The following is a 23,779-nucleotide window of genomic DNA, read 5'->3' on the forward strand; positions in this document are numbered from 1 at the left end:
GCCTGCCAATTGATTGTAGAAGGAGAAAGTGAGCCCCAAGAGAGTGCAGCAGGAAAAAGTGCTGACTTGACTGCCTGGCCAGTGGCTGCTGCTGCCACACAACACCAGTTGGGTTGTTGATTCCAATTCCACGGACATGTATTTGGGGTCTGCACTGTGCCAGGTATAGGCAATTGCTGGGCATAGTCCTTACCCTCAAGGGGCTTATGATCTGGGGACACAGAAAAAAAATCTTGTCACATTCCATAAAAAATGTGATTTGCAGATTACTAACTGTGCATCAGTAAGATTTTGCTTAATCCTCACAACAAATAGTGGGACTGTGGTCCCTGTATTATAGTTGAGTAGTTAAGGTTCATAGAGGGCATGTAACCCTCTCAGATCACGCAGCTAATGAGTGGTAAGTCAGGATTCAATCCCAGTGAGGCTGACTCCAGACCTTATGCTCTTTCAGCCCTGGTGGAAGGGTCATGGGAAAATAGAGGGATGCTGTTACTTGTGACCTTGCTGGGTATGGAAAGTGGCTGAGACTCTGGGAGATACTATGTGGGAACTTGTCAGTCTTCTGCTCTGTTTTCATTCCTTGAACTTGAGAAAGACCTAAGTGCTGGTGTTAACATGTTTTGAGTACATAGTAAATGTCACAGGGGTGAGTATAAGGGCTACATTCTTTTTCCAGCTAATCTTGAGAGCTAAATGTTTTGGCTGCTCTGCCAGGGCAGTGAAGATGTTGTGGAAATTATTCTGTAGGCCTCCTCAGAATTTTGCTTTTTTAAATATTAGTAAGTTTTGGTTCTATTGGTATTGATAAAGGTATATCAGAGGAACCCTGGGAGGGATTTTTTTTTTTTACTATCCAGCCTTGCAGCTCAGTGCAGCCAACTGCTCCCCTACACTGTTCCCCAACACCCCTACCAGCCTTTAGACATTTTTGCTTAACTTGCCCTCCCTGCAGGCTCCTACTGCCACTGCATGCTCCTCAGTCTTTAGCATGCAGGCTTTTGCTTGTGTGCAAGGATGCTGCTGGAGCAAAAGGACTGTGATGCCAGCTGAGTTGCTATAGTTATAATTTAATTGCATCAGCTTTACAGCCTATTAAGAGCAAAAAGGGAAAATGTTTTCTTGGTAACAATTATCAGTCATGCTCTTTTTCTTGTAAATTTCCATTCTTCCTCATCTCTTTCTACCTTAAATTCATTATTTTAGGGAGGAGGAAGTTGAAACATTGAAAGAATGGATAAAGGGTGGGGCAGGTGCTTAAAAAGAAACCAAAAGGCTGATGACTGTATTTTTCCATCTTCTTGATAGGCAGAGACATAAAGTGTGATGTGAATATTTTAGTACAGGATGAGGGCAGAGGAGAGAAGTGAACAGGAAGAATTTTCTTACATGAGATTAATTTTGAAAGAAATTTCTGTCTTCAAGATTTTATTTAAGATTAGATTGTAGATTTAAGATTGAATTGTTCTGTTCTGAAATTCATTTGTGGAAATATACCTTGTTGGATTTTTTATTTTAGGGAACAGATTTGATAGCTTTTTTACATGTATGTGTTTGATATTTTAAATTGTTAAATTTCTTCAGCATAAAGAAGAATATGCTTAACATGTATAAAGGTATAAATCAGTTGGCAGGCTACGACCCAGGAGCTGAATCCAGCCTGCTGCCTGTTGATTTGTTGGGAAAACAGGCACACTTACTTGTGTTTGTATTATCTGTGCTGCTTTTGTGATACAGTAGCAGAGTTGAGTAGTTATGACAGGGACTGTATGGCCTGCAAAGCCTGAAGTATTTACTGTCTGCCTTTTACAGAATAAGTTTGCTGACTCCTGGTGTAAATAATAATAGAATGAATGAGTATCCTTGTGCATGTTGCTCGGTTAAGACATAGAGCATTATCAGTAGCTGTGAAGCCCTCCCTGGGTACATGTCATCAGTTGCATCCCCCCTCCTTTTCCATTGGAAATGCCTCATTGGGTTTTTGCATTCAGCTCAGAGACCAAGCAACCTAGAGGTGTACAGAGAAAAAGCCAACAATCACTCTCTCCCCCTAACTTTACCCTCCAAGATAATCAGTGTTATTAACTCACTTGTTCTTTCACATTTTTCTTCATATTCATGCAGAGCAAATACAAACATTTATTTGCCCAAAGTTATGCAGCAAATTCTAACTTTATTGTGCTAATTCTAATAACCTACCTTTTAAAGTATTTACTATTTGTCAGGCATTGTGCCACGTACTTTACATGCATTATATACTTTCTTCTTAAAATGACCCTGTGAAATAAGTGCTATTGTCTCCGTTTTATAACCGAGGAAGCTTAGAAAGCAAGTGGTCACAACCAGAATTCAAATCCAGCCTGAGCGGTAAGGATCCCTCATACTCGTATGGCACTTTCAATTCCCAAAGAATTATCATAGGCATTCTCCTGACTGTTCTTCAGAGGGAGAGTTTTTCTTCACTTTTTAACAAGAGAAAAATGAAGCTTGGAAATGTGATATCTTCCAGATTTTCACTCATTGTGACAGGTGGGACTAACCCAGGCCTCCTGGCATTTTTCCTGGTCCCCATGTATACTACGGAGAACAGCTTTTGTCCTCCTGTTTTCTTGGGACCTCAGTGTTTGACTCTAGCCTGTGGCTTCTTGCTCAAGAGAAGCTGTCTGGCTTACAAAATTGGGGCAGGTTGAGGGCAGGGAACCTTTGCGTTTTTCCACCCTTAGAAGCTCAGAGTCTCTGGTACAGCCTTTATTTGTAAAACTATCCCTCCTGCAGATTCCCTGCCTCCTTTATCATTCCTCCCTCCACCTGCCCCCATCAGGGCTTCCTCACAAGCCATGTACTGCACAGTACCTCCAGGCACCAGCCACTTAGATGACCTTTCTCTTCTAATAATTCTAATAGCTGATTTTTAAATTCCAAGGTTCTCAACCCTGGTATGCCTTAAAATTACTGGGCACTAGATACATTCTCATATGTCACTGGTGGAGATATAATGCCTGGGGGACAGAATTTGGCAATACCTAGTGAATTTACTCTTGACCCAGCAATCCCACTTCTGGAGATCTATCCCAAAGATACACTGGCAAAAGTACAAAAAGATGTGTACACAAGAATATTTTTTGTAGCATTATTTGTAATAGTGAAAATGGGAAACAATACCAGCATCCATCAATACGGGACTGGTTGAATAAAAATGGTTCATGTACATAGTGAAGTGCTTTTCAGTAGTACAAAGGATTGAGAATATACACTGCCATGGAGTGACTCCAGGTCATATTGTTAAGTAAAATAAAAGTTCAAGGTAGAGAAAACTGCATAGTACTCTCATTTATTTAAGAAAGCAAGTGAAAGAAATCCCATGTTCATGGATTGAAAGACTGGCTTTTTAAGATGTTAGCACTCCCCAAATTGAGCAATAGTTTAATGTAGTCCCTGTCAAAAGCTTGAGCTGACTTCTTTGCAGAAATTTGCAAATTGATCCCAAAATCCATATGGAAATGCAAGAAACCTAAAATGGCCAAAACAATCTTTTTTTTAAAGTATAATTGACCTGCAGCACTATGTTAGTTCCAGGTGCACAGTATAGTGATTCAATGTTTCTGTACATTACAAAATGATCGTCACAATAAGTCTGGTTACCATCTGTCACCATACAAAGCTATTACGACATTATTGACTATACTCCCCACACTGTACAGTTCGTCCCTGTGACTCCTTTATTTTGTAACTGGAAGTTTGTACCTCTTAATCTCCTTCACCTATTTGACTCATCCCTCCACCCTTCTCCGCTCTGGCAACCACCCTTTTGTTCTTTGAATGTTCATGAATCTGTTTCTATTTTGTTATGTTTGTTCATTTATTTTGTTTTTAAGATTCCACATATAAGTGAAATCATAATCTTTAAAGCTTTAAAACTTTAAAATCCTTAGAAAAAAACATAGGTGTAAATAAATGTTCCTGATCTCAGGTAAGACACAGCTCTCTTGCATATGAAACCAAAAGCACAGTTGACAGAATCAAAGTTAGATAAATTGAACTTCATCAAAATTAAAAAACCTTTATGCTATAATGTCCTGTGCTATACAGTATATCCTTGCTATTTATCTATTTTATACATAGTAGTTTGTATCTCTTAACCCCATATCCCTAGTTTGCTCCTCTCCCTTTCCCTCACCATTTTGGTAACCGCTAGTTTGTTTTCAGTATCTACGAGTCTGTTTCTATTTTGCATACACATTCATTTGTATTGTTTTTTAGATTCTACATATAAGTGATATGCAGTACTTGCATTATTTGTCTTTCTCTGACTTACTTCACTAGATATAATATTCTCTTGGTCCATCCATGTTACTGCAAATGGCAGAATTTTATTCTTTTTTATGGCTGAATAATAAACCATTGTGTGTGTGTGTGCGCGCGCATGTGTGTGTATCACAACTTCTTTATTCATTCATCTGTTGATGGACACTTGGGTTGCTTCCGTATCTTGGCTATTGTAAATAGTGCTACTATGAATATTGGGGTGCATGTATCTTTTTGAATTGGTGGTTTCATTTTTTCTGGATATATACCCAAGACTGGAATTGTTGGATCATATGTATGGTAGTTCTATTTTTAGTTTTTTGAGGAACCTCCAGACTGTCTTCCATAGTGGCTGTACCAAAAGACAACCCTGTTTTAAAATGAGGAAAAGATCTGGATAGGAATTTCTCAAGGAAGATGTATTAATATCCGTTAGGCAAATGAAAAGATGCTCAACATCACTAGCCATCAGGGAAATGCAAGTCAAAACCACAATAAGCTAACACTTCACACTCACTAAGATGTCTATAATCAAAAAGATAGATAATAACAAATGTTGGTGACAAGGTGGAAAATATTGCAACTTTCATATACTGTTGGTAGGATTGTGAAGAGATGTAGCCACTTTGGAAGAGTCTAGCAGTTCCTCAGAAAGTTAAATACAAAGTTACCATATGACTCAGCAATCCACATCCAGGTGTATACCCAAGAGAAGTGAAAACAGTTGTCCACACAAAAACCTGTAAGTGAATGTTGATAGCAGCATTACTCATAATCGCCAAAAAGTAGAAGCAATCTCAATGTCTAACAGCTGATTAACTGATCAATAAATGTGGCATATCCATATAATGAAATACTATTTGACAAGAAAAAAGAATGAACTACTAATACATGCTGAAACATGGATGAACCTTGAATAACATTATACTAAACGAAGGGAGGCAATCACAGAAGACCACGTATTGTATAGTTCCATTATGTGCAATGTCCACAGTATGCAAATCTATAGAAACAGAAAGTAGATTAGAGGTTTCCAAGGGAGTGGATCAATTAGGGGACATAGGGAGTGACTGCTGATGGGTAGGGGGGTTCTTTTCTGAGTGATGAAAATATTCTAAAGTCAGTTGTAGTGATAGTTGTATAACTATGTGAATATACCAGAAACCATTGAATTTTAATGAGTGATTGTATAGTATCTGAATTATATCTCAATAAAGCTGTTTTAAAAATTCAGATAACCCAAATGTATACACCTACCTGCTAATAAAAAAAGAAGGAATGGGTTTAAAAGTACCTGAAACTTGCTGTAATCAAGTACGGTAAGACATGCAAACATGGAAATGACTGTCATGAAGGAAGAAGTTTCTACTCACATTTCTCTAGAAACAGAAGGCAGGCATGCTATGCAGGGCCAATGAGGGTGCACTGAGGTCAGTCAGGGGGCAGAGGAAGCAAAGGGAAAATGTGGGGAAGAGCCTTTACTGTGGTTTCTGCAGGAAGGCGAGGCAAGGCAGGGTGAGTAGGCTTAGGATTGGCTGGTTTGAATAACCTCCATGGGCTCTGAGGTAAAGGGGCTGTCTTTAGGTGTCTAGTACCTAGCCCTGAGATGATTAGTGCAGAGGATAGTGGCCCAGTGAAAAGTGGTTGGGGTATGGGCTTTGGATTGATTAGTTTGCATATGAAATATGTGCTTGCAGTCCTCTAGGAATTAGCTAACCCTTAGAGAGGCAATATCAGCAAGGCTCCAGATGTCAAAGCAACAAATACAAAAAATAAAAAGGTGTGATTATAACAAAAGGTAAACAAACAAAAGGTTACCTATAGGAAAAGGGCAAGGATAAAGTGAAGACAGAGACTTTCTATAGAGTTGATTTTGAAACTGTATAAGTATTTTGCATAATTATAAAACAAAATTAAATTTCAAAAAGGAATTCCTAAAGAAGGAAAATAAATGGTCATCCAATTGGTGACAAAACCATTCAGAAAGGAGTAGTTCTAAGTAGTATCTTGATCTGTCTTCAACAATTACATTGTTAGTGGAGGGATTAATACTGCTAGTTTTGAGACTGTTGTGTGTTTAGTGTAGGATAAAGCAAATAAGTAGTCATGGTGGTGATGCTGAGAATTAGGACTCTTGGTATGAAAGGAAGGAGATGCATATAGAAAATCTATTTGAAGTTAACCCCAAAACTTATGTTTTTAATTTTGAATTGGAAGTATCAGTATAACTCATGATGTAATTTATCTTAAGGAAACTGAAACAAAAGTAAAACCTTTATTTCTAGCTCTGCCTATTGAAAAGACTTAGAAATAATGTAGCAGGGAGCAATCCTAGTGCCTAGATAGTGGCCTCTAAAATCCATGTCTTAATAAAAAGTAACTGGAGTCTTTGGAGTGTTGGCTGATTTCAGGACTGGGGCAGGTCTGTATACGGTGAACATGTCTTGTCGTACCAGATGGCAAGGGAGTCATGAAGGGTGACCTGAGTCATGTCAGAAGAACTCAGAAACCAACTTGAAAAGGCTCCTACTGGCCAAAGATGAGAGGATTTGAGCATCATGAGGGTAATAATTGCGATGGATTGAAATACATCCGATATGTCCCTTACTCTAGGCGTGATCAGGACTCTCTTACTACCAAATACAATGTTGTGTCTATTATTCCAGGTGGTAAATCTTTTTGGAAAGGTATAAAACAACCATATAAGAGTGTTTGGGCAATATATAGGAAATTTTGAATAAAAAATACTCTAGTATTTTAGGAAACGTATTAGATGTGCTAATTTTACTTTTTTCTCCCTGTATCCTCAAATAGGTCAGTTCTCCTTGGGTCTCGGGGGCTTGATATATCTCACATCTCCCAGCGATTGGAGAGTCTGAGTGCAGCCACCACCTTTGAACCTCTTGAGCCTGTGAAGGACACAGACATTCAGGTAAGGGCTGTGGCCCAGGCTGAAGGCCCTGACCCTGTGCTGACCAGCTGATTTAGGAATTCCAGATTTCTTTGTTAATTCTCTTCTTCAGATATTAAGAGAATGGGAAGCTTAGCTCTGGAAGTACAGTGGAGAACACTGGATTATTTTCAGAGTGCTCCACAAGACTGAATTTAGGAAAGCAGTTCCGACCTGTACTTTTTAAATTATTGTGATTCCGAGAACAGATTTCTCTTCTTTCCTTGGGCTTAATCCAAGGCACAGAGACATTAGTTGTAAGTTTCTCTTGCTTTCTTTCCTAGGTCTCAAATAATTTTACTGTTTGTCTTCCATATTTCTACATCTTGCTTGTATTGGTTGGCAAAGAGCTGGGGAAAACTTAGAGTACTTTTACTGAAACCTACTCATCGATTTCTAGGAAGTATCTGGCTCCATTAGTGGCACCAGGAAATGGTCTAATAGAGCACTCCAGTCTCATTTAACCTAGCATGCCACTGGCACAATTGATTGCTATTTTAATCTAATCAGGAACTTATATATATATATATATATATATATAGAGAGAGAGAGAGAGAGAGAGAGAGAGAGAGAGATGTATGCATATCTCTATCTGTATCTCTATCTGTATCTCTATCTGTATCTATATATGTGTGTGTGTGTCCCTGTCCAAAATTGTTAAGGAAAAAACTTGTGACCCATTTAGTTTTGAGGAATTGGAACACTGATTTGTGTTAGAGTTAAAGGATAGTGGGATGCCATTTCTTTCATTGATTTACTTTGAGATGAAAGGATGCAGGTCCTACAAAGGCAAATCCTAGCACAAATGAATCTGTTATTATTTGGACTCAATTTGAATTAATACTCTACTCCACTACTCTTCCCAAGAACTGTTTTAATCATCTAATGGTTGCAATTCTACTACATTTATTCCAGTTGAGAAACCTAAAACCATAGACTTAGAGTTGAGAGTTGGATAACTATAGATATTCATCATTTTCTCTGTTATCAATACGTTCCCAGAGTATGAAAATCCAATTTTTCCCTAGTTTTATGTAGTAAATTATATTTGCCTGTCACTTTATAGATGCCTTATTTCCATGTAATCTTAAAATGGCATGTATACTTAACGCTTTTCTTTTTAACGTCTTAGCTGTTCTTCTCGCCACTTCTATTTCAAGTGCTTGATGCACTATAAACAAATACTTATAACAGGTTTGAGGTGGGCAAATGAGGTAGAGCTCAAATAATTTGAATAGTCACCATATATTTGTGGGAGTATCCCTAATAGTCTGGAAAGAAATGGCATTTGCTGAAAAGTTATTGTTTGTTTGAGTTGTTTTTAACGTTTGAAATGTCAGATAAGTTGTTTCTTTTAAAGAATAACTGCTTTTTAAATTTTCTTTGGCATATTTGTAATACATGTTTGGAATACCCAGCAACATTTAGTAGTGCTCTTCGTGAACTCCCACTGATGTTGTACGACATTTTTGGCTTTGAGATATTGATGACAGGTTTATAAATGTATTGAGTCATAAGGATCATTTATTCTGACCTTCTATTAATGCATGAACACTGTCCTTCAACAAGCCCTTTAGATGGTTTCCTAGCAGTGCATACTCGGTCACATCAAAGAGAGTTTCTTAATTTGAAATGAGCATGGCCAAGAGTTTTGGTCCTGCACCACTGGGAAATCTTTGAACTTTGACAGGAAGGATGCCTCCAGTTCAAAATTTTGCCTCTGAGTTTAGCTTTTCTGGAATAGCTTAAAAAATGCCACATGGTCAATCTAAGATAACTTGGTTAATTGGAAATTGATCATCTAGACCTGAAGTAAAGATTTAAGACTAACTAGTTTCGAAGTAAAATCTTCTATTGACTGACTTCATCTTCTTGCCAGCAAAGGCTTACAGGAGAAAATTGAACTTTTAAAAGGCTAAGTCTTTGGCTTGATCTGAGATGCTCTAGGGATTGATAGGCGCTGGAAGTTTTAAGTTGTATGGCTTCGCTGACCTAGGCTTAAACTTCCTATACACATGTAGTATCATGTCCTTGCCTGACTTCCTGTTTAGTAGTCAAAATAAGAGTCGAATCAGCTTTTTGCTCTTAGTATGGAATGGTCCTTCTTTTAATTCTTCTCTTCATGTGTTGGTTATCCAAGAGGAGTTAATTTGGACATTTTCAGTTTTTTGTTTTTAGAAAAGCCAGGTATACTTTTTGATGGACATTTTTTCTCATTTATTGTTACCCGCTTTATTGAAATATAATTCACATATCATAAATCTGATAGATTTTTGTATATGAACTTTTGTTTTCCAACCAGTGCAGTTTTTGAGATGAGAATGCACCCTAATCCTACATATCAAGTATCAGTCATAGTGAATTTTTTATGTCAGTTTATAAATCCATAAAAGGAAATGCTGAAGGATTTTGACAGATGTTGTCCAAGACTTTGTACCATCTATTGTTTGCATTACTTATAAGCTTATAAAGGCATTTTCCCATATAGATTTCCCTTTTCTGTTTGGTAAACATTGATTATATTTCCTTCTCTTTCTAATGGAGCTTGTAATTAACATGGGTTTTTTGTTGTTACTGTTTTGTTGTTTGTCCTAATTGATGATGTTGACATGCACTGAGAATGCATTTTTAAAAGATTGCTCTGGCTAGCAAAGGTAACATATTTAAATAAACCCACAAGTATATGTATGAGTGATGCTAGTAGAAAAATTTTAAATGTTTGTTGATTTAATTTTTTTGGAAATGGAATTTTTTGGAGAAGACCTACACGTTTGTGTAATAGAGGTGAAGAGCAGTAACTGTTAATAGACTTGGTACTAAAACAAGTGTACTGCTCTCTTCTAAGTGACTTTGCGATGCTTACGAGTACAAGTCCTCGCACAAAGATCCATTTGCTCACTTCTGTCTTTGGAAAAAATACTGAGAGCAGACTGCACATTTTTACTGTGATCTGAACAGACCTAATGTACCATGGATGATGTGTATTATATTGTAATAAAGTGCACAGTTACACAATTCAGTTATATTCTGGGCTTTTTCACTAGATTACATGTATATTTCAAGAAAGCTGTGCAGAAATAGCCTGAATTGATTATAAAAATGAGAGCTGCAGTTTCTGGACATTAGGCTGTAATATTTCCAAATGGCATTAGACCAAAATATAATAATATTATTGCTAAACTTATTGTATTAGATTCCTAGGGCTGCTACAACAAATTACCACAAACTTAGTGGCCTAAAACATTAGAAATTTATTCTCTCACAGTTCTGGAGCCCAGACCTTTGAAATCCAGGTGCTGGCAGCACCCTACAAAGGCATTAGGGGAGACTCATTCTTCCAGCTTCTGGTGGCTCCTGGTATTCCTTGGTCTGTGTCAGCATAAATCAATCTCTGCATCCATCTTCATAGATTTTTTTTTCTCATGTGTGTCAAATCCACATCTCCGTTCTCTTATAAGGACACCAACCTTTGGATTTAGGGACCCCCCCCAAATCCAAGATAATCTCATCTTGAAATCCTTAACTTGATTACATTTGCAAAGACTCTATTTCCAAATAAGATCACATTCACCAGTACTAGGAGTTAGGACTCAGACATGTTTTTTTTGGTGGGACACATTTCAACCCATTATACTTAACCTTGCCAGAAATTTTTAAACTGAAATTGACTGTAATAAATGAAACATCTTTGAATCTAACTCTCTTTCACAGCTGAATGGAGGAGTGTTGGGATTAGGCATCTATTGCTAGTTGTTCCAATGACTGCACACCTCAACCAAGTATCTGATTTCATCCTCAGTGTTCTCTTCTAGGCCTTTGGAAAGTGAGGCTGACTACCCATGTCTGATTCCAGAGTTCAGGTGTAGTTACTCTCTTCAAGCAGGTTATCACTCTGGAATGTGCTGAAGAGACATTTTTCAACTTGAAACAGTCTGATTTTTATAAAGTATTTTTTAAGTATCCTAGTTTTCAGGGTAAGTATAGGAAAGATTAGAGAGAGAGAGAGAGAGAGAAAATGTATGTGTGTGTGTGTGTGTGTGTGTGTGTGTGTGTGTAGACATAGGGAGAGAAAGAGAAAGAGAGAAAGGCCTACTTTAGCTAACCAGGTTACCTAACCCTTTCTTTTTCCTTTTATATCAGGCTTTTGCTCCCTGCCTTCCTTTACCATGGAGTAGCACCTCTGAAATGTCTGAGCCCTAATTTCAGTCTAACACTGTAAGGCTTTCTTTAGATGCCATTTCTTTCATAGTTTTCTCAGATCTCTCTTATGGCCTCCAAGTATAGCATGTTGGCTTTACTGCTTTGGAAAAAACAAAACTTTCAGAATATTTCCCCACAAAATAAACAGAAATTTAAATTATGTTGTTGAAATTGACTTAGCAGCCAATTTAAATCTCGATAAATGAAAATTTAGCCCCTTCTACAAAAAAACCCACAACCATGTATGGAACTAAAGACCTTCATAATCTGCTAAATTTCCAGATAGAAATCTGTCCTGTATGAGTGAAGAGTAAAAGAGGTCTTAAAAAGAGGATAAAATAACTATATAAGAAAATTAGAGTCAGGGTAACTGATCTATCACATGTAAGACTAATGGTACAATAATAATTGACTTGTTAAAAACTTGTTCTTCTTACCACACTGTTCCTATAATAAAATATTCATTATTTCCTTCCTTTTTCTGCCCTTGGAAATGTAGTATAATCAAACCACTCTTAACTTATCTTTTAAATAATCAGAAGAAACTAAATGGCTTTGGTAAGTATAAAAATGAATCACTGGTGATATAATCCCATATCACCTAAATTCTTACTTTTCATGATTTACCTTTTAATTTTATACCTTCAGAATTAAGGTACTGCTGCTTAAATGCAGCTGTATAACAGCTAAGAGGAAAAATACTTGTATTGTTTGCTAATTGTGTGTTTGTAGTACTGGCAAATTGTTGGTAGGGAATTGGTTCCAGAAATCTTGTGGCAGTTTGTTGGAAAGAGGATCAGACTTGCCTAGAATGATTAGTATGCTAATAGCAGTTCTTCAGAATTATTACTGGCAAAATACTAATATTGAGGAAAAGATGCAATAAGCTTTCCCTGGCTCAAATTAGTTGAGGGAAAGTGCATTCTGAATGGATGAACAACATCTTAATTCTGAGATTATCTTTAAAGAAAAGTAGTTGTCATTTTCATCTGTTTCTAGAAATTGAAACTGCTAAGCGTGTGTACCAAGGAGAGGTCTTACCAAAGCTGCCTTAGTAAATTAAGGAAGAGATGAGGTTCATTCATAAGATTTGCTTCTATTTACATATGATAATTTATAGAATAATTCTGAGAAATGGTTTAAGTAGGCAAAACATACCTATCTTTCTTACTGTTTCTGCTCTTAACATGCTTGAGCAGGCTTTCCGCACATAATCATCTAGCCCAAGTTGGCTGATTGGAAATTTTCAGTTGATGGACTCTGAAGGAATAAGACTGTGCTCTTTAAATGTTTTCATATAATATGAGAATGTAAGAGACTGTTGCATGGAATCTAACAGTGTGAAGATTTTTAGTTAAGCATTTGTGTTTATTGACCTCCTTTCTTATATTTTTTCTTACTCCTAAGAGAATCAGTGGGAAGTTCATGGTAACCTTTCTTTTGAATTTTTAGAGGACTTTAATGGCTATTTGAATCTTGCCCTTTCCCAGCTTATAACAGCTGTCTCTCCTGGGCTTGACACAACCTATAGGTAGTGCTCTTGGGTTCACTAGTAAATGAATCCAATTCCCGCTTGATCCAAAGCCTGTGAGTTAGAAAGAAACCCTTTCCTGGAAACACCAGGTACATTTTAGGACAAAATTCTGGTGTAGTGGTGGAGCTGCATGTGGAAAAGACACACATCTTACTGTGCCCTGTGTTCTTCTTCAGGGCAGTAGCTGTGCCAGGCTTTGTTCCTTGTGTGAAAGCTACAGTGTTTACAGCACCCCTGCTTAATAAGCATATTCGCTGTTTCTTGTCATTAAATCCTGACCCCGGGTAAATCTTAGATCTGGTAAAAACCAGTAAACATGGAAAAAGGGAAAAAACGGTGTCTTCGCAGAGACAGTTTAATGTACCATTGTATTTTGTATTTATAATTAGGTGGTCTAATGCTGATTGCTGTGTTAAGTACTGAAATGATTTAATTTGTCTGTCTGTGATAAGAGAAAAGGTAGGCATTGTGGTCTGGTGGCAAAGTATGCAATTATGGTAAAGTTGTCTGGTGAATGGAATTAAAAATGATAACTTCTGAATAAAAATGAGTATTAAAGGCATCATCTGTGAAAAATGTGAAAAACTGCTTTTATGTGAGCCAGGGATATAAGATTTCAGCCTTTTTACTTATCCATTCACACTTACTCCTGAATGTAGGGCTTTCAGAACAGGCAAGTAAGTGGATGCTGAATGCATTCTGAACAGGCAGGAAATGACAGGCTTTTTGTCTTCTCAGAGGTTTCTTATATCCTGTAGTGAGCAGGAGAATATCAATTACCAACTTAAAGAAGAAAGAAGTTGGAATGGTTCTGTAATAGTATTTTAGAAGAAGCCCATGGCTAAAATATTTATCTAACAATTTAATAGAGTACTTCAAATATTGACCAGGCCCTGGTGCCTTTGAACTGGAGTTGAGTCATCCCCTCCTTCCTTCACCAGCTTCTCTTAACCTGCTGATATCTATTGATGCCCTAATACTCTGGAGATGGGGAGCATATATTGTCATCCTCAGTCTGGTGTCTTTAAATTGCTTGATTTCAGGAGCAGAAATGGATGGAAGTGTTTGATTTAAATGGAAGCTAAAACCTTGTCAAATATGAAATGCTCTGCTGTAGACCAGTCTGTCGTTCTCAGATGGCAGCCCTTGACCCTGTGTGCCACTTTGATGCTGCTTGCCACAGCACCCTGTGACCTCTTATTTCCATTTTGGAATGTTAGATCGAAAGATTTCCAGGCCCGCAGCCTGATGAGACTCCTTCCACTGACGGTGGTTTCAAAGTGTGGCTCCCCGGTTATAAAACTTTGGGGTCCAGCTTCTTGCTGGCTCCACTAAAAATCCACATTCTCTGAAGGAACTGAGAGAGGGACTGAGATAGGAGAGACACTTGGTTTTGCTTCTTTCTGTTTGTTGTTTTGTGGGACCAGGAAAAGAAGCTGGGAGTTAGGATGGGCAACATCCTCTTCTGACAAGATCTGTACGTAAAATTTCTTATGCTGCAGAGCTCTCAGAACCTGTGTGTTTCTTCCTTTTTGAGTATTTTCCTGTTTTGCAAATGGTTGGCTTCCATCTTGCACTTCAGATATGGAGAAGTTAAGTGAGTCCCCCAAGCTCAGGTTGCTGGTGGCTGAGCCGAGACTAAGGCAGCTCCTGGTCTGCAACGCACCACTTTAATTATCCTGGAGGACAGAAGGCGAGTCCCCTCTTCTCACCGTGAAGTGGCTGTGAGGCCGAGACGAGATGCCATCAGCAAAATCCTGCCTGTGCTTTTCAGAAAACCGCAGCACTTGAAGCACTGCGGCAGAATCTGCTGAGCAGGGCTGGGCGTGACACAGCTTCCAAGAAATTGTACAGAAAGAGCCCTTGTCTTATAAAACATATTTACGACTAGGACTGGGCTATTCGTTTACTTTATAACACAAAGGGGAGGATTAGGTCAGCAGAACGTAAGGGGGAGTGTGGATTCCCTGGCTGCTTTTTATTGTTGCTACCTGATTTGATTTATTTCTTTGAATAACATAGGCACAAGGATATGGGGGAGAGTTTTCTCCATTTCTCCTTTTTCTTTAAAACAAAATTTGTCTATTTAAAAATGCTGTCACTGTCTCAGGGACAGATAGAAACAGCCATGGAAAGTTATTATACGCTTGATTTGCTCAAGGTAGCAAAATACAATAGGGAGATATCTGGGAGTGCTTTCTCCACTCTTACCAAGTTCTCTGTTATCCACAGTGCACATTTGTCCATCTCAGCAGGACCAGTCTCTAAATGAGCAGGGTCTGGTGGGTCCTTGAAGGCTTACAGGCATCCACTGTAGTACTTGGTTCTGTGATGAGATCCTGAACTGCCCCAACCGTCTTCATGTTGAAGGAATGTGATAATGAGTATTGTATTCAAAAGGTGCTTACAAAATCCATCCTTCTCAAGATTTTTTTGTTTCAATTTGATCTCAGACTGAGAGAGACTTCTATAAAAAAAAATAAAAATGATTTACTAGAAAAGAAATCAAAGACTTGTAAAATATAAGCTCTAGTTTTAACAATTAAATTCAATAGATGTAAAATTACTCTGTCAGATTTCTGTAAAACTTTCTGTTTTTGTACTTATCTGCTGCAGACTGAACAAACTGTTTGGGGGATGGTGCTCCTTTAAACATACTTTGAGTAGTGCTAGTTTCAGTAGCTATGTTTTCTTCCTTTCTCCCCTCTTCCCTGCTTCCTCCTTCCTCTCCTCCTCTCCTCCTTTCTTCTTTCTTCCCTACATCCCTTCCTTTCTTTTGCTTAGGTTAAGTGTTCCTTGCTGGTGCAGAGAATCATGGCATCAAAGACAAGTTTGAATTCCTGTCTTCTGTTTTATGTCAGCTAAAATTGGGAGGCAAAGCTAAGGTTTACTGACATTTATTGTATCCAGACACTGTAGTAAGCACTGTCTGGGTTTCCTCATTCAGTCCTTCCAGTAAACCTCTGAGGTGGTTACTACTGTTAATGAGGTTTCACCAGGAAGGAGCCTAAGGCCTGCAGAGGCTAGGAATGCCAGACTTGAACTCCCTTCTGTGCGTTTGAGTTCAGTACTGTGCCCTTATCCCCCTAGGTTTTGAATTTCATTTGGAGACTAAGGCTATTTTAGTAAAGGAATGAATTTTCAGGGTGTATTTGAAAGAGGAAGGTGGTGGAAGTATGAAATATAGAAATATAATTGATTGCTCATTTAGAGCAAAATAAAGAGTAGAAAGCCCATGGTGCATGGATGTGGTGCGATTGCTCTTACTGATACAAGCTTAGTAGTAAAATAATGTTGATTGAGGGAGAAGCGGAAATGTGCTTTCTAAGCCTTAATACAATCCCTGCTGGTTCTGGGGGGAGATGAGTTTTGCATGAAGGCCAAACCTGCTTCCTCTGTTTATCTCCAGGTGCTGGCTTTTTTGCCATAGTTTTCTGCTTGCTGAGCTGTCAGTTTAATTTACTGTCTAAAGCTCAGCCTATTATGTCTCAGGTTTGCTGCCCTACAGGTACACTGTAAAGGATTTCTATAAAATCCTGAAGCAGCTTTTAGTTTTGAAATGCCAAGGCTTTGTGCTTATGAAAATAGGTTGTGTTCAGTTTCTTGCTTGATCATCTTTGTTTTGCTTCTGAAGCTGAGCTTGAGTTAGAAGGATGATGCTAGAAGCAATTTAAAGGGCACATCAAATTTTTACTGTAATCCTGAACTATTGATTGTTGACTTATTTGTAGGTTTAATGCAGACCCATTTCCTTACTTAGCGTCTGACTGGCCATTAAGTTCTGGCTGTGTGCCGGAATGTTGAAATCTTGCATCTTGTAATATGATTTGGCTGTCTAAGGGTATTATGTGTGTTTGGTTTTTAAAGACACAGACAAAACCCTTGACTTGGTATGTGCTCCAGAATACAGGAAAGAATTTCTGCATAGCAAAATTACTCACTTAGAGGAGACAGCACAAAAGAAAAAAGTTGACATTCAGCAGAACATTAACACCTGAAGTCAAGCAAATTGGTACCCTCTGGCCTAACTGACTCTTAGAAATAAATGCAAACCAGCATAACAGAATCTTGAAGAGAAGGCTTTGCAGGGAACCGAACAGGTGTGGTGGTGTTCCAGGTCATAGTTAAGCACTCTCGAATGAGTGGCTCTCAGCGGGTGCCTGGTGACACTCTCCTAGCATGAAGTTGAAATTAGAATCTAGCTGAGGGGCAGGTACAGCATCCTGCTTGTGAAGGGAGCTGGGTTCAAGTGGTTGGAAAAGAAGTAACCATTGCCTGTCTAAGACTTTACCTTCTCTTTCATAACCTGGACGCCTTAACTGGAACAGAGGGCGAGTGAAAGCTGAGGAAGATGGATGGCAAGAAAATATTAAATTTGGGATTTTAAGAGTATGGATGAGAGCTGAATGGTATTAGGAGGGGGAAATTCACTTTTCCCTCTACTTGCAAAAAGAAGGCCTGCTTAATTCAGAGAACTTGAAAAACGGCCCCATAGTGCACTTGAGTGACTGTCACCATTTTGGGAGTGTTGAATTGTTTGGACCAGGTACTTGAAGCTATAGAACATCCATATAAAATGACAAGGAAGATTGATTTATTTCAACAGGGCGGTGAGGAATTAGTCCATGAAGCATGTGTTAGAGATAGACTGTAAGAACGGCCCTCATAGTTCAGAATTGGTCAATTCTTATAAGGTGATACACAGTCGTTTCCTTTACCCTGCAATGGAAAAAGCTTCCTAATGTGTGAAAAGGGATCTGAGACATGTAGATTTCATGAACAACCATTATGTCATTTCATTATGCCCATCAAACCATTGGAAAAATGTTACTGAGATATTCTATGACATTGTCCTAATGTGGAAGATTTAGGGGGAGATAACAAGCTAGTAATTTTATGTGAACTTTGAGGGACACACCATAATAATCCTTCCATTTGTATAATACTTTGCATTGGGCTTTGTCTGTCACTGTCTTATGCCTCACTGCATTGGCTGAGGTGAGTTGCATGGGTGTTGACATCTTTATTTAGAAGGGGAAGAAATTGAGACCAAGATAAGAGAGATTAGTTACTGTCCAAGGTGGAACTTGAACCTGGATACTTCTCAATACCTTGCCCTATATCCTTACTATCATGATTTGCTGAGGAAGGGGTCAGGGGTGGACTGGTTGGGTAAATTCCACATTGTTAATTTTTGAGTTTTTTTTGCAAAGATACTAAGCTAGTTCTTTTGCCACTGGTCAAATTTCTTAATGTTTCGGTCCTGTCTTTCCTCTTGGACCTTTTCTTGTTTTCTTTGAAGTGACATTTCCATTTTTATTCTTTTCCATGTGAAAGATTTGCTGGTTAACAGAATCAGTTATAGGGATGAACGTGCTCCTTAGAGGAGTAATACTGAGTGCTGACAAACCTTGCCTTTTCCGTTTGAGATGTACTTTGGAACAAAAAATGGTACAGGTGTTTGTTGCTGGTGTTCGTATGCTATAAACATAGTTTACAGATGCCCTCTATGTGAAGGGTTTCTTGAGATTTGTCACACTAGAGCCTGTCAGCCTGGCTTGTGCTGAGTAGGTCACTGGTGCCAAGCAAATGCAAAGTGGCAAACCAGAACAAATGTCATATTTGAAACTTTAGGTGGACTAGACTGTCAGGGTTCAGAGCATATTGGGGGAGAACTGTTTTGTGTTTCTTTTTGACAGGTTTTTATTTTCTGTTTCACCTTGCCCATTTCCTTCCTTCCTTTGGACTATCCTCCCCTTTCCCATTCTTTTTGTCTCGTGTTTTGTTTTGTTTTGTTTTTTGGTCTTTTCTTTTTCTTCCTTTGATTTTTGCTTTCCTTCTGTCATTTGCATCCCTTTTTCTCTGTCCCCCTGCCCTGGCCTTTTAGACTAACTGTCATCCAGAGCAGCCATTGTTAATGGGAGTCTACCTTCTTTTTTTCCAAACAAGTGTTAGCTGTGAAATCTTGGCTGTTAGAAAATTCCCTGCATCCTGGCAGCATGCACTCACCAAAGCTGTCTTGCTCTGTAGAATGAGTCTAGGCATGGGATTGATCTAGGCCTGGTTTTGTGGGAGCCTAGCCTTGCTGGCTGGCAGGGGTGGGCCTCTTCCTCATGTGCTCTCATTACTTGTGTTTTCTGCATTTGCAAACCCTAAAGAGGTAGAATTTAGTTTATCCATCTATCTAACCTGTTCATGTTTTGCTCTTTTAATTGATACCTTGAAGTGTCTCCTTATTTTGGGCCCTTGCCTACAGCCTCTGCTAATATTTTACTTTCGGTCTTTTTTTTTTTTTTTTTTTTTTTTTGTGCCTGACTCAGCTTGATATTGAGGGAGTGCAAGAGTTTTCTGTTATAGTACACAGCAAACTGGGGGTTTGGGTGAGGCTGTTACAACTTGTTTTTTGAGGCTCGATCATACATTAAAGCCAAATCCTAAATAAAGGGGATGATGGGAAAGAAAATGACCAAGGAAAAGGGCGTACTTGATTTGTATCTCAAGTTTTAGAATGAAGTTATAAATTAATCTAGCTCTCAGCTTTCTTTGTGTTCCTCACTATTTGTTAACTATTCATCCTACCAGCTCATATTTTGGCGGGGAGAGTTGTTTTGGAATGGGGTTTATTTTGGAGCAGCAGATACATTGCAGAGCCCTTCAGGCTTCTAGGTTTTTTGTTGGGGGTTAGGAAAGGAAAGGAGCTGCACATCTCATCTTTGCCTTTAAATTAGCTTTCTACATTATATTGGTTTTAATTTCCTTCTCCTTTCCTCTCATGCCCTGAATGCCTTTGGCAACAGGAAAGAAGCTCTTTGTCAGTGATGCTGAAGTGTGGTACCCAGACCAGCAGCATCAGCTACACCTGGGAACTTGTGAGAAATGCAAATTCTTAGGCCCCCAGACCTACTGAATCCAAATCTCTGGAGGTGGGGCCCAGAATCTGTGTTTTAACAAGCCCCCCAGTGTGAGACCTGCTAGGTTAAGTGATTACAGAAGTCTAGCCTAGGTAAACCGTACTTTTCTAGTTGTCTCTGCCAACTTTTATACTTAATCGACCTGTGGACCAACCCTGAACTTTCAGCCTGCAAAGCAGTGTATTTATCTTTTAAGTATTTGAGGCCATAAAGAATTTGTAACCACCCTTGTGTTTATTTTTGCTTCATGAAGGACACAGTGGTCAAAAAAATACATGGTAAGAACTTAACATATATTAAAAACATGACTTGTAATTGGTCATTGATTGTTTTTTCACCATGGAGGTACTGACTCTGAAACTGAGGCTGTAGCTTAAAATACACTGCCTAAAAAGCAGTCAAAGCCCAGTGGGGACTGAAGAAGGGAGGGAGACAGAGGAAAGGGAAGTGGAGGGATTAATAATCCCATCTTGGTTAATCATCACTTTCCTCTCTGATAGCCGTGAGCGGATGTGCTGTTGCTTCTGCAAACGTTAATAATTCATGGATGGACTATGCCAAAGGGAGGCCTTAAATCTGGTCTCTCAGCAGATTAAATACACCGTCTGCCATCAGTAGGAGCCAGGAGAGATGAAAGATGGACTTGTTGTTTTTATTCATTAATCTGATTTTCTCTGCCTTTCTTGTCAGCTCTCATCCTCATTTTGTTTACCTTTTCATTTGCTTCTCTCTGTAACCCCCTCCCGCATTAAGTGAGTGCTGGGGATCTTGGGTCTACTGTTAATGACATTTGATTTTACATGTCTTTAGCTGCGAGTAACAACAGATGCCATGAGAGAAAGCAGAGAGGCAGAATAAGTATTTCCTTGGAAATGCCTAAATCAGTCTGCATATTTCAAAAATGTATTAAAATGTGCAGCCTGTGTCTTAGAAATGGCTTCCCTTTGCTCTGAAGAGTAATCCTGTTGTATAGGCAGTTGAAGATATCCATAGTGTTCTTCATATAGATGTGGTGGTATTTTCCCATTTTACAGATGAGGAAACTGAGGCATGAAGTGACTAACTTATGTAGGGTTACCGAGAGCCCAGTTCTTCTGACTCCAACTTCAGTATACTTGCCACTATACTTAATTACCTTTTGCTTTTAGAAATCATATGTAGGTAGACTTACAGGGCATTTTTTACCCATAAGGCTGAAAAGAACTTAATTAGATTAAGTTCAAATAATATATGGGTAGCTTCACAGGAACACTTCAGATTAAATTCTAAACGTGAGTTTGCCCACAAGCACCACAGAGAAGGCTGACGACAGCTGCAGTTGTGTAGACGTTTCTCAAGCATCTGAATAACAACCCTTGACAACTTACAGGTTAATCAATAAATATGTCTGAGCACTTAACCCTGTACATGATGCTTTGTTGAGCACCATAAGTGGAGATAATAGAGTCCCCATCTTTATCAGATTTTCAGTGTTTTAGGTCTACCCAAGGAGACTTGGCTACTTGAAATGCCCCAGCATCGACTTAAATCGGATGTGAGATGGCCAAGTAGTAAAACTGGAACCTCAGTAGTTTGCTGAAGGACTTAGTGTGTAAGAAGCATGTTAATAAAACTGGACCATTTTTTTTAATTACTTTATTATTTATTATTTTATTTTTGTGGGAGGAGGTAATTAAGTTTATTTATTTTTGGAGGAGGTACTGGGGATTGAACCCAGGACCTTGTGTATGCTAAGCATGTGCTCTACCACTTGGGCTATACCCTCCTCCTCTTGGACCATTGTTTTTAAAATGAGTTTCACCTGTGTCACTGCTGGAAGGCTGGTAGAGAGAATGATGTAGGAAGAGCAGATTTTAAAATCAGCCTAGTTTTTCAAAAAACTGTTTCAGAATTACAGATCCCCATCGTGTTCCTGATGTAGAGATATGGAGGGTGCAGTACTGAGTTGGAAACCTGAGCCGATGGTTATACAGGGCAGCTTGAGCTCCTGGGCCTAGACAAGGCCACACAGCTCCCTCACCTTAGTTGTTGGTCCTGCCCTGCAGTGGTGGGGGATGAAAGGCAGGGCTTCCTCCTGCCTCTTCCACCCTTTCACGCAGGAGTAGCATCCCGGGGGGCATCACCATGTTTTCTGTTGCAAATTCATTTTGTTGTTATTTCTTATATAATTTTTAGCTAGTTATTTTCTTACTAAATTTTTCTTAGAAAAATTTCAAGAACTTATAGTTTATATGTCAGTGAATTTGAAATTCTGACCAGGTAACGAAATATATGTAGTTTTTCCCTTGTTTAAATGATTGAGGATTGTAATAATTTTAGTAATCCTTTTCTTTCTGTTGAGGAGTCTTTTTTTTAAAAAAAATCAATTTCTGGCCTCATCAGTGTTTTCCAGCTAATAACAGAAGCAGTAAATATATGCACCAAAAAAAATTACATGAAAATTAAGGTTTTAATGTCTTTTATCTAAAATAATAGTAGTAATATGATGGACCCCGCTTTAGTAAGCAAATCCAAATTCTGAGTATCTGCATTTATTAAAGAAATCTCTGGGTGATATTTAGCTTTAGTATCCCTTCAAATAACAGCTTCCCTACTGAATTTAAAATAGAAGTTGTTTAAAAGAAGTCTATTTACAATCAACCTGGTAAGAAACACATCTGTTGTATAAAGTACATTGGTAACAAGAACTAGCAAGCTAAAAGTTGTTCTTTTGTATCCACCATCATCCTCCGTGTAATAACTTCAGATTCCATGAAATCAGATTCCATCAAGCACACCCCTGAACGGTTTTTGTTGGTGCAGTCTCTTGTAGTGCTGTTAAAGAACTCTGTCAGCAAGAAACTCAGATCCTGAACCCAGGACCTGGACCTATGAGAATCAGAGTTTTTCTGTGCCTTATTTCCTTAATCTGTGCTATAAGAGAAATGAATTGCCATGTAATTTTATGGCTACGATGCTGATGAGTCTTTGTATACTTTATTATTATTATTGAGGTAGAACTTCTTCATATAGTCTACAAGCTCTTGCCAAAATTGCTTGTTCCCTCTATCTAAATCGTAAAGTTTGAATAGATGCTGTGAGTATGTGTATGTGTGTGAGAGAGAGAGAGAGAGAGAGAGACCCAGACCCAAACTGACAGAAAGAGAGCTCTCCTCGTTCTGAATTTCTGAAACTTGGGACTGCAGTGAATTGCCCTGGAGGAGTATTTGAGGAGAGATGCTTCCTTCTCACGTTTTAGCCCATTGCTATTAGTACCTGAGTTTACTCGTTGGGGAACAACTTTTCCAAAACGTGTTTAAAGTGGAAGTCTTACTTCTAAAATTACCTTCAGCTTCCTGCCTTAAGATTCTGGCCCACTTCTAAACTCTCCTCCCACCCTTTTTGATTTATGGGCTTAGCAAGCAGAACCCTGCTCTGGGGCAGCAGGAACTCATCAGCTTCTCAATGCAGAGAGCTTTCTTTTCCCTGCTGTTTCTTGACCCCTGAGCAGACAAGTTTGCATATGAGCAACAGAGAATGAACCTTAATTTGTTTTACTGCTAAATAAGACATGCAGAAATCCTCTGGTGTTTTTATTGACTGTCTGAATCTAGTGGTCCTCACTTAAAACAACACTCAAGGTGAAACATCATTGATAACAGATTGCTTTTTCATTCTCAGCTGATTTGTCATGACAGATCAGCTGTGCATGCCACGTCACTGACTTTGGGCCAGGACCATCTCATTTCCCCTGAACCTCCTTGGCTCTTGATGCAACTGAGAAGGATGCCGACGTTCGGAATTGAATACTTTGGTAATGATGCTTAGTCACAAAGAAGAGTTTGGTGGCTCTGCACATTGGCCAAGAACTACCTCAGCATCTGTCTTGGTATCTGAGGC

General features: G+C 38.7%; 1 protein-coding gene across 1 annotated transcript in view; it reads left to right on the plus strand.

The window, feature by feature from the left end:
• The window catches only part of NUP93 (nucleoporin 93), a 99,806-nt gene that overhangs the window by 17,713 nt on the left and 58,314 nt on the right, over window positions 1–23,779 (plus strand). Inside the window, exon 3 of the mRNA XM_006214528.3 lies at window positions 7,120–7,237. Within this exon, the coding sequence (XP_006214590.1) occupies window positions 7,120–7,237 (118 nt within the window). The remainder of the gene's footprint in view (window positions 1–7,119; window positions 7,238–23,779) is intronic.

The sequence above is a fragment of the Vicugna pacos genome, chromosome 9 (genome assembly GCF_048564905.1).
Source record: "Vicugna pacos chromosome 9, VicPac4, whole genome shotgun sequence".
NCBI classification, from domain to species: domain Eukaryota; kingdom Metazoa; phylum Chordata; class Mammalia; order Artiodactyla; family Camelidae; genus Vicugna; species Vicugna pacos.